Raw genomic sequence first — 12,617 nt, 5'->3', positions numbered from 1 at the left:
AAAGTTTTTTTGGGGGCACAAAAGCTGACATTCTTCTGGCGGATGATCATTTTTTTGAAAGCAGCAAGGAAAATGGAAGCTTGGAGAAGGGCATGTTTAGTGCAAATGTGGCTAAGTAGAGGGCATACAGTAATTTACAACAGAAAACCATTGACCGTATGAGTCACATGTATAATTAGAAACCACTATCAACATTAAAATAGGTTAAATTGCTACCTAAAAGGAATAAACTACTTGTTAACATAAACATTTTTCAAATGTCCTTCCAGTGAGTGGAAATAAGATGTTTCACTGGGGAGAATTAGCAGATGTCGATTTGTTGACTATTACTCTACATCCTCAGCCTCTTGGCCATACCGAGATTAAAGGTCTTTAAATATAAGTGGAATGTGCCCAAATGAGGCAAAGTATGGCTGCTTGATTCAACTAGCGGAAGCTCAGCTCAGAGTGTAGAAAACAAGTGAGCGCTTACAAGGAAAGCATTTGTGTGACACATGCTTTATAAAACATATACTGTATTTGTATCGATCCATCCATCCATCCATCCAGTTAAGTACATTTTACACAATTTGTCCCCTTTAAACTCAAGTCATTAAACAAAAGCAAAGCAACTCCCAAAGGATTCATTGGGTTCCAACGTTACTGTCTATGAACACTGAAGGGTTGTGGCTGTTGTGAAGCTCAATGAGGACTTAACACGGAGGCAATCTGTCTTTACATTTCTTGCAGAGTCATCATGTGGAGAAAGAGCAGAAAAATAATTAAGGGGTAAAACCCTGAGAATTCCCGCCAGTGAAACCGGGCCAGCCCTGCCTTGTTTGCTGCTCTCGCTTCCCGCCTGCCTTCCCTCCACGCATTTCCCTCTATTTTTTTCCCTCTCCAATCTTATCGTTTTTTTTTTCACTTCTTGTTTTCTTTCCAGGCCCCCAGGGAGACTGACGCCCCTCCTGCATGCTATCCCGGTGAAACATTAGCCTCATCTGATACCTGAAACCTGAGTGTGACCAGTAAACCAACGAAGGCATGTCATCAGCAACGTCCACGTGCACGCGCGGACACACACACACACGCAAAAGAGTCACGCTATGGCTACATGCGTCCTCTTGAAACACAGGGAGGCTTGATATCACCCTGTCACTCCTCCTGACTAATAGAGATGACTAACACATGAACACACACAGACGCTACACAAACACAAGCATCTTGCAGCCGGTTGGAGCCAGTCACTACACTCAAGAGACAGACTGGCAGACAGAAACATACACATACGCATGCAACATTTGTCAAGACTTTCAAGCAACAGTCAACAGCGACAACTCTGCAGACACTTTGACAATGCAAACAACAAGGTCGAACAAAGTGTGTGGCACCTATGAATGTAACAACTAAAATGAGAAAAGAAATAAATGTTGTATCTCATAGATTTTGCATCAAGGTAAGGTTATTGGATGATAAAATCAGCCACTAAATCATGAAAGAAAAACAACTTTCAAACACAGACAGCTCTGGTTTGTAAGCCACATATAATAAACATACTGTTCACGCTGACGGTGGCAGTACTGTGAAAAAGTTATTTGATTGAGGATGTCAAGAATAAGTAGACAGTCAGCAAACTGAACTAAAGCTAAACTCCAGCAGTTGTAATTGTTTTCACATGGCAGAGAGAATATATGCCTGAGTTTTCTCTAATTTTCCATTCATGTTACTGCCATTTTTTGTTGTTGTTGTTTTTATGCTAAAGTAACAGTTTGAGAGTCTAAAATGACCGCAATAGCGATGCTAATTTCCATTTGCCTGTCTACTGTTTCCAATTGCATGTTAGGATCAGGCTTGAAGGCTTTGGTTAAGTCTAATGAAATTAGCAGTGATGCTGTGTTAAAAGTACTTTGAAAGAACATTTATGTTAAATGTTGGTTGTCATCTGACAAATAAAACACTGCATGCTCAGGTAGGGCAGAATACATAAAAATTTAAGATCAGAAAAAGAAAATAAAACACCTGTCAACCTTATTGCAGGAAAAATACTGCTAGTGCCACGAAACATATGCACAACAAAAAGAATTTTCAGCAAGGAAAAGGTGTGTGCGCTCGAGCAGAGCAGACTTCAAAACCAATTGGAATGCAAATTTACTTATCAAAAAACAAAAACAAAACAAAAAAATCATTAACATATTTTTATTAGCTTAAGAGAAGCTAAGAATAGACGAGAATGCGACGCTCTTGTGATCTTGAAAATTGCAAATAAGGTCACATCTTTGTTTAAGCCCCAGAGGTTAAAGCTAAGGGAAAAAAAGTCACGGCCTATCGTCCAAAATTGGGTTAGGTTTGATCCAGAAACATTAGGGGGAGACCACTTTTGTGGTGGGGGGGGGGGGGGGGGGTTTGGGTCACACAACCACTTCATAAACACAGCCAAAAGCTCTCTCAAAATTTGAATTGTAAAATAAAAAATATTTTGCAAATAACTTAAAATTATCCCATTTTTAAATTGATTGCAATGGGTTCATTTTCATACAAGAGCAGCCTCACACAATTGATGGACATGCATGGACAATTTTTTTTTGGCACATTTAACAACCTAAAACTACAGAGGATGCTTTAAAAAAAAAAAAAAGGGGGGGGAGACTTGTAACTAAATCCCCACATGCAGAGTGAAAGAGGAACGCTAGGTTCCCACAGGTCACATTGTAGGTTAAGGGTCATTGTTCTAGGCATCTCATATATTAATCACCTGTTGACCCATTCAACCGATCCTTATTCCTTTGCAACCACAAGTGCAAACTCCCCACTGGTCCTGCAGCTGCACACCTCTTAAAGAACATCTAATGTAGAAGTCAAATGTTTTTTTTCTTCTTTCCTTTCAGCCTCAGGGGTTACTACTGTACCCACGAGTAATAAACGACACCAGGCAAAGCGGACACCTATGGAAGCGAGGTTGTCTCTTTCGTAGGACGACGGTCCACGCCTAGGGGTGGACAGACATTTCAGAGGTCAGCAACACGAAACCTTCAGGGAAACCAATCCACAAAGCTGAGAGGAACTCAAGAATGCCTTGAAGCCCCCTCATCCTCAGGCACTCCCCAATCATCAATACCTTCCTGCTAACATCATGGCTAACACCTCCACTTCTACCACTAGCAGCCAACTTGCCTTGCAGTTATGCATTAGAACATAATTCTGACAGACTCGCCTCCTTTGCACACAGACGGCACCAATCAATCGTCAGACACTTACATGTGTTTCATCTTTGGCCCCTGTGGTTCAGACACGCTTAATCTAAGAGAGTATTTGACGGTGGGGAAAAAAACCGCTCAGATCATATAATAAACTACAAAATAAGTGTGGAGAATCCTCTGACCATGTTCTCTCACTGTGTAACCGCTTTATTCCACCATAACAGGATTTTCTCCATACAACTTACACGAGGGCTGCACTTCATTATTTGACTTTAATTGATAGGAACAGGAAGAACACGGTGGAAAAAGTTGGCCACTGATGACAAATTAACAAATTTAATGAAATAATCACTCCAGTTACATTTTGAATTATGCATGGAGAAAACATTATTGTTGGAAAGGAATTGCAGAAATGAGTTATTATGTTAAGGAGGGCACATTTAATGGTAGAACGTTTCTCTGCGGTTGATTCCCTGTCTCAAAACAATAGACTTGAACATAATCGTAACGTCTTTACTGCTCTAATGTAAATATAAAATGTAATTTATTCTGTTTTACAAGAAAAAGCTTCCAGTAGGATGCAGTTTAGGCCAACGTTACTGCAAAACACAATTTGAACAATAAGAATAAGAATATTGAGTGTGTATTTCACTCAAATTTTTCAGCTCTTCAAAGCCTTGTTTATAGTTTCCACAGTAAGATCTGCAAACATGCTGAATTAAAAAGCCTTTAAATAGCTAAAACATAAAAAATAAAAATGAATTAGCAAAGTGAGATGTATGCTTCAACAACTTCCCAAGCATTGTTGCCTCACGTTTACACTGCGATTGCATTGTGAAGGATACCGAGGAGGGAGGTCCGATGTGTGTCTGCATGTTTTTGCTGATTAGAAAGGCCAGAAGCATTTGACCTTTAGCGACCTCCACAATGTTGGTGGCATGAAGCAGAAAAAAAATATATATTTATCTCCTGTTGTGTGTGTCGAGTAGATAAACCCTGACCTTGCACTAAACAAGAACTGGTCTGTCTCCTACTTTGCGGTTAACTTCTTTTTGGCCTAACAAAGCACTAATTGTCATCTGTGAGGCTCCCAAGCCAACCACCTGCCAACCTACACATGCAAGCACACGCACAAACTCTCACACACACACACACACACACACACACACAAGGAATCCCCTTTCAGTTTGAGTTGTCAGCTTTGACCGAGAGCACCAAAGTGAAGAGACAAATGAATTAGTCACTGAATGACTCCAACATTCACGAAAGAAAGAAAAAAGAGAAAAAAACCAAACAAACAGATTGGTGGTCCCTAGTCTTGGCAGGTCCACTAAACAACAAGTTGTGATTTAATTACAGTTGCAAGAAAAACAATGTGAACTCTGTGGAATTACCCTGAATTTCTGCTTAAATTGGTCATAAAATATGCTGTTACAACAATAAACTGACGGCTCCAAAAGCTACTCAGAGTCAAAAGTCAGCCAACTTAAAAGTCCAATAAAAGTGATAGGATTGAAAGTGTTGGTTGAAGACTCTGCCATATATATACATATAAAAAACAACAACCCAAAAAAATAACACAACCGTTTTGAATCATTGACAAGATTTATCAGAATACCTACAATTACAAATGAATTTGCATGAAATTCGAAAAAAAGGTTACAAAATTATCTGTAACAGCCTTTACGTTCATCAGTTCCAGGTAAAACACATTGTTTAGATTGCAAAAATTCAGCACTGTTGTTACTCTCCCAAACTGTAAGAGCACAATAAAAACTGCTCAATGAGAAGAAAAATCCCAGCGCATAATTTTTCAGAAATCTACTGGCACATGATCTCTGTTGACAAATCTACGATTTGTAAAACAAAAACAAGAATGGGTGTCAACTGGAGGATATCACGGAGAATGCCACTACTGTTCAAAAAATAATTGCTGCATGTTTTAAGTTTCTGAAAGAGCATCTGGATGTTCCACAGCACTAATGGCAACATATTACATGGACAGATAGTTGTTTGGAAGGAACACAATGCCATGGATGGAGAAAAAGAAACTGTGAAGTATGGTCCCAACTGTGAAGTATGGTGGAGAGGGCATCACAGTTTGGGACTGCAATGCTACCTCAGGGCCTGGACGCACTGCTATCATTGACCGAAAAATTTATTCCCAAGTTTATTTTACAGGACACATTAAGACCATCTCTCTGCCAACTGAAACACAATAAAGGATGGCTGATGGAAAAAGACAACCACCCAAAAGGACAGAAATAAATCAACAAAAGAATGACTTCAACAGAAGAAAACGTGCCTTGTCAGAGTGTAGCCCAGTAAGAGTCCTGACCTCAAGCCTAATGTGAAGTTGTGTCTTGACCTTAAGAGAGCGATTTACACTGGACGACTCAAGAATACTGCAGAACTGATGCCTTTTGTAAAGAGGAATGATCCAAAATTGAGCGCTGCGCACATCTGATCTGCTGTTTTTCTGTTACGAGTCGCCACATTCTTTTCCATCTAAAACTACAGAAAGCATTTGGTTGAGGTTATTGCTGCCCTGGACAGTGACACTTGTACGCTCTGTCCAAGTATAACATGGAAACCTAATTGTTTGTGTGAATCAATTAAAAAAACCATTATCTGTGGTTGTGAGTTCAACGAAGATCAGATTACATATTAAGAGCTTTGATGCAGAAACCCGGGTAACTCCAAAGGGTTCACGTACTTTCTTTTGCTGCTGTATTTAGGGCACATGCATTAATACTGATGGGGAACATCTCTTGAGATAGTTGTTTCAAAAATGTCAGTATTTCATTTGTAACAGGCTACGCAGGCTGTGAATATCATTCATCCAGGTAATTTCATTCTCAGGGCATTGAATTGATAGTAACTGGACTGTTTTCTTTGTCTTATAAGACGTTTCACCTGTCATCCGAGCAGGCTTCATCCGTACATGCAATAAGGCTTAGGACACAGACTAATAGGCTATTGACACACTAGTTTCCCCATGCTTTTTATATACAATAACATTCCCCCTACTGGTAACTTTCACAAGACCAGTAATTTAGTATAAAAGCTTAAGACACACAGAAATGATGGCACAGAGAGACATGATGGTGACACACACTAGGACAATCTTACATACTCTCACGCCATCCAACATAGCGGGTGTGTGTTTTGGCTTGTCCTGGCCTCGCTCCCAGACAGAGCTGCAGCCCAGTTATTACTGCCCCTGCTAAACTGAGCCAAACGCTATATGAGTACCGGCACTGAGTTCACTTAACCAACATCATGTTTCGGTAACACAAGCCAGCAACGGACTGACCGTGCATAAATATATACAAAAAAGACTCGCGCAGCGGGGTCGTCTGCCAGTATAAACAAGATCGTATGATGTGATGCACTGAGTGTGGTGAGGTTGTGTCTCCTTAGACATTTGCCACGGCCTTTTAGGATTAGTGTCACTGTGGTGAATTCCTTTTGAACACTAAAATAACAACTGGAGACAGTGGAGAAGAACTCTGCTAGACCAAACAATGGCCTAAGCCACAAATCAACACTCAAAGACAAGCGTCAATGTTAAAGGGGCATCAGGACTGGACAGAAAAAATTGAATTGTTCAATCTTCAGCCCCAGTGAAAAATAGACTGTGACTAATCAGACGCCTACAAAACTTAAATACAGGTTTGATAGAGAGATGGCAAAAGAGAATATTGCCAGAATACTGACACAGCAGATGGTAATGTAGGTAATGTGAAAACCAACATAAATTCTGAAATGAAATATGGAACTGGAAAAGTGTCAAGCATGGAGTCTAACACTCCCAACATCGAATAATGTTTCAAACTAAAGGTTGATAAACTGTAAATGTCAGGAGTGCAAAGACCAGATGGGTCAAGATTTCTTTTTACATAACATTTTGGAAAGTTACAAGACTGTTTATTCGCAGAAACTAAAACAAGAAAGATATACTTGGTAACACAGTACAAGTAGGGAAAACATAAATACAATATATGAGCAAGCAACAAAAGAATTAATAGTGAGGGTAAACAACAAGAAAACAAAACATTTACAATTTGGATGGTACTTGCTTAGGTGTGGGATGACAGTACTATTAGCATAAGACTTGGTAGACTACTGAAAAAAGATTTAATGCTGGGATGTTTCTCATTCAGAAATGTATTGTATTCTTTCTTTAACAAGGAGATGCAACTGATGAAGGTTTCATTCCGATCAGGTGACAACTGGGAACGCTACCACTTACAAAGAAAAAAAGCAGTACAGTTCGCTTCGGTTTTCCAAAGTACACTTTTGTTGTGTTCAACTCTGATCTGGCATACGTGTGTAGACAGGCAGAAAAAAAACTATTCTCTCTCTAGAACGCTGCAACACATTATAGGAGAATAGAAAACAACTTCTGTCCATTGAAATCCATGCTGTGTTTTAAAATTTCACATTTTATTTTATTTTTTTGCATATCCTCCGTACTCCAAACCATACCTTACAAGTGCCAACAGTACCGGTACCTCCAAAAAGGTTCTGAAAAGTGGGTGGATACATGTTAAGATATTTTGGTAGACTTTATAATGCAAAGGTCAAAAATGTATACCAGACCGAACCATACTGTATGGTGAAATGGAAGGATGCCCAACAATGGGCATGATATTGACTCGATATGCAGTAAGAGTTCTTTACAACATATGCGATAGTAGAGCAGGAAAACAGAATAGTCGAGTAGAAAATGGTGTGAGACATAAAAATATGAGTGAACACCGCAAGTAAATTGAACACAAACTGTATACTTTGAATATAGCGATGCGAGATGTCAATGTCTCATTATGTGCTTTTTGTTGTACCTTCCGGCTTGTATTTGAGCAGATTGTTGACCTACATAAAAGTTACATACATAGTGTCCATAAATATATTTACTGAATTGTATAATACATGGATTTCACCTGCTTCGGGCAAGCTATAACTGCCTTAACCTATTTAATCTGCAGCAGCAGAATAAACGGGCAGAACGGCAATGTCGTATTTGTCAACTAAATGGTGTTTTGAGCGACAAATACATCATAGACTGCTTATCTGAAAACATTGCGTGCTTGCCATTTAATTCCAGGGGAAAAGCCTTTCTTAAGGATAAGAGGTTATCATCTGGCAACAGCAATAACATCCTTGCATATAATACACACATCTTACTCCAAAATCACTCTGTAATATGAAGAGATTTGAGCCAGATACGAGGCCTAAGCCCATTTTCAGATGATTCTCTTCATACTGTATTATCTTATTGATATTTGTGCAGAGCAACAATCGATCACAGTCCGATTATTTTTACATACACTGTGCATTATATTTTATGGTCTGCACAATGTCACAAGATGGAAATCTAGTTTTACAGTAATGTTTATACATTGGGAAGGAAAGTTTGAGGGGGGGGGGGGGGGGGAATTGTTGTCAGTGCTCACATTGTGCAGCTCCAAAACTAAATTAGGATTCAAGAGTTGCAGAGCGAAAACAGTGGTTACGCAGCAGTGAAATTTGTTTCTTTCACACTGCTCAGAACAGCATCATCAAAGGGAAAGATAAACAGAATAAACTTAACTCCAGGCATAAAAACAATAAATCTGAGCAAACGTGTGAATAAAAGAGCAGAGTGTAGTTAGAAGATAAGGTGGCGTTTAGTATGTGGGATCCTGTTAGAGTGGTAAGACATTCAGAATGTGCAAATATTGCTATGCCAGATGAGGCACTATAGGCACATTCTGAATATATTCAAGTTTTTCAAGTTTTATGGTGTTTTGTTTTGATGCAGTTAAACTCCTGAGTTGTGTCTATGATGTATGCTTTACTCCCATGCTGCACCTGCAAGCCTGGAGGTGGACTGTGTAATGAGCTGCCGTCTTTTTAAATTAGTTTGCCGACACAAACTACTAGAACACTTCAAGATACATTTGAGTGAAGCCGGAAACTCTGGTCTTCAGGATTTAAAAATTCCTCTTAAAAGTTTGACCAAATAACAGCCCTGATGGAAGATGAAAACATCACTGAGGTCACGACTGCCTTCAAAACCACAAGTCCACAAAAAGGCCAACAGCTTGGCTCACCGCTCTTTCAAGAAGTCAACCACTCTTCTGAAGTCATCAATGCAATACTCTCTCTTCATGTCCATGAGCACGCTGTCCGAGGCCGACTGCACAGGAACGTGAAGGAAGGCGTAGACATGCGGATGATTCAGTATCTTGGCCATCTCCTGAAGAGGCACAGGAACACACAAGGAATGAATGGCATCATTTGTTCAATGTTGGAAGGGATTTAGTAAAGACGAAAAATTAAAGAGAGATCTAAAGGCAACTTGAGAGACTTACAAATATGTTCGTGTTTACTTAATTATCGTGGCGAAAAGCATGCTTTGTTTTCCATTTATCCACACAAACCCACAAAACATAAAAAACATTTTCTTTTTTAAATGCTGGCTATTCCATGAAGGCATACATGTGTTACTAAGCCTCATAGTCCTTTAAACCCGTCAAAGTGAAAATAGCTGCAGGCTTAGAATGAAATAAATGTTTAAAAACTTCAAAAAGCTGCAAGTCCCACATTACTCTTTTTCAACTCCTAATAACACCCTGGCAGAACATATTTCTACTTGATATAAATGAAATAAAGATAATTTTCTATTAAACCAAAGGCAATTGTCCAGTTGCTTGAAGACTCAAAAGATTTAGGATTGCCAATTAAAAAAACAACTCCTTGTGAATTTTAAAGTAACTCAAAAACAAAAGAGTTTTCCTTTTCTAATGTGTCCCATTAATTCTGATAGTTTCACTATTTTAATAGCAGACATTTGTTTATTTTTTTTTTTTGTAGTAACTATCCATTTAAACTGACATGCATTTTAATATGCCATATTAATTAGGATAGTTTGCAGGGCCATTACCTTTTTTTTTTGCACTATAATTTCCATAACTAAAAAGCAGGCTCGAGCACAGATGTCAAATTTGTCTGACGGACATAATCAGGGTGGTATCATTAGCATGCTAATCACCACAAGAAGGGGCGAGAGAGAAAAGTAGAGGGGAGAAAGAAATGATTTAATGATTTCCTCCAAGAATGTGCTGATTGCAGTCCGTCTTCTCATTAGGATCTATTGAAGAGCGTTCCTTCTGCGTGCGCAGACAAACGCACGTGTGTGCATGTACACGCACAAATGCGGAGACATACAGAGCTCAGTCACAGCGCACCGCAGGGGGTTGACCACTGCAGGCTCCAAATTAGGAAGAATTAATTTGGTTGGGGGGAAAAAAGGAGCTTGATTGGTGACAGAAATCAGCTTGCTGCAAGTTTGTGAGCGCGCGCGTGTGTGTGTGTGTGAGAAAGGGTGAGCAGGTGAAAGAAAAACAATTCAAGCAACATAAAATAACATTTGTTCTAACACTGTGTCGAGCACTGACATATTGTCTTCAAAGTCATCCAAAATTACTCTTTGTACGTGATGATTGGATGTTTTGATTTTTGCTCAGAACTAAGTTTTACAATGTCCCAAGACCGACTGACCATCTACATAGAAACTCAACATCACTTTTAATTCGTACTAATAAAATGGCCAAGTTTTCATACAAACAGTCTTCGCTTAATTTGGTCAACCAGTCCAAAAATATCAATTGATCAGCAAAAAATATATATATTGAATATGCAGCCATATAAAAAGAAATTCATGAAATGCATTTTAATCTCCTGGAATACATTTGTAGGCCGAGGGTCAGAGAAACATTGGGATATGAAAAGATTGTCGGTACCCCCCTACGCACCCTTGAGGACTTGCCAGAACTAAGACAAGAGCGTGCAAAATCCTCTCGGACCCTCCACATCCCGATCACCAGCTCTTCCGGCTCCTTCCCTCTGGTAGGCGCTACCGATCAATGCAAACTAGAACTGGCAGACATTCCAACACCTTCTTCCCTCTTGCAATCAACTTTTTAAACTGCTAACCTACAATTCCATTGCAACATGCTGCCAATTTTTTCTGTCTTGAGTTTGTCGTCACATTTCTGTGGGGCCAATTATATATTACTCGTGCACTCACTGTAGTAGTCTCGCCACGCTGCACTATTTGCATAGCTGTTGTTGACTAATACTGGCCACTCATGCCAGAGTAGCATCTGCCCCATTTGCACACTGACTGAGGAGTATCTGCAACATTGCACAATCAACATTGACCCAGATTATCGCACTACTAGTCACTTTAAACTGCATACATTCCTTGAAGTCTCGGCGCCCATTGCACAATGGTCATTGCACCGGACTATCGCTATATTAGTCATTCAAACTGCTCGAAGTGCTAGAGGACTCTGCATCTTTTTGCACAATTGTCAAAACAAAACAAAAAAACAAATTTGTACCGGCATTACCAGATAACTAGCAACCCTTTACTGCTCAGTGACTGTTTTTGTCAATGTCTTTATGTCACAAAAGTGTTCTCTGTCAATTGACTGTCTGTTGTCGTACTAGAGCGGCTCCAACTATCGGAGACAAATTCCTTGTGTGTTTTTTTGGACATACTTGGCAAATAAAGATGATTCTGATTCTGATGGAGCATTTCAAAGCATGTTAGGCATCCCATATTTTTTTCAGTACCTCTTTCCACTAATTAGGTGCAAAAAAGCTAAGCACTAAATAACTGGAATCGTCGTCTATTCCTATTTGCATAAAGCAAAATGAATATGGTGCAATAAGTACAGTCCAGTGGAACTTCTAAAGGTCATACTTAGGCTTTACACGATCAGGATTTTTGGGGCCGATCACCGATCAGCGAGTTTAAAAAAAAAACGATAACCGATCACTGAGCCGATCACAAGATGGAGCAATGTGTCTATTTAAATGACTTGTTAATTTACTGTATATACGTGTGTACTATCTACTGAGTATCTTAAAGTATTCATTCTCTAGTCCAGTGATTCCCAACCAGTCCGTCATGGCACATTAGTCTGCCATGAGCAATTTCAGGGGTGCTGTGGGAAATTATCAAATTTTACTTAACTGCTCAAAAACTTATTCATTTACAAGAAATAATGTATCTTTGTTGCTCTATTTATGCCAGTGAGGCATAGTGACAGACATTAAAAATAAAAGCTCTTCTATTAGATGGCAGGAAGTACATACAGTAATTACCGTGTATCTACTTTTTGTGACATTTTTGTTTGTTGGTGTGCCGAGAGATTTTCCAATTGTAAAATATGTGCCTTTGCTCCATAAAGATTGGAAATCCCTGCTCTAGTCAGATCGTGTATTCTAATCAGTCAGGTCAAACCAACATTACAAAATGACAGAAATAATGGGAGCTAACTTACTGTAGTTTAATTACTTTATTGTAATTAAATGACTTCACGCACACCAAAATTTTAGAGCATGATTCGACATAACAACTGCATGGTTGCGCACAACCGTTAG

General features: G+C 39.3%; 1 protein-coding gene across 2 annotated transcripts in view; it reads right to left on the bottom strand.

The window, feature by feature from the left end:
* cdkal1 (CDK5 regulatory subunit associated protein 1-like 1) overlaps window positions 1-12,617 on the bottom strand; it is a 208,888-nt gene that overhangs the window by 66,315 nt on the left and 129,956 nt on the right. For both annotated transcript variants that reach the window (XM_061776897.1, XM_061776898.1), the window contains exon 10: window positions 9,275-9,420. In XM_061776897.1, the coding sequence (XP_061632881.1) occupies window positions 9,275-9,420 (146 nt within the window). The remainder of the gene's footprint in view (window positions 1-9,274; window positions 9,421-12,617) is intronic.

This window comes from Phyllopteryx taeniolatus, chromosome 6 (assembly GCF_024500385.1).
Source record: "Phyllopteryx taeniolatus isolate TA_2022b chromosome 6, UOR_Ptae_1.2, whole genome shotgun sequence".
Classification (NCBI taxonomy): Eukaryota; Metazoa; Chordata; class Actinopteri; order Syngnathiformes; family Syngnathidae; genus Phyllopteryx; species Phyllopteryx taeniolatus.
This window is presented reverse-complemented; position numbering and strand designations above follow the sequence as displayed.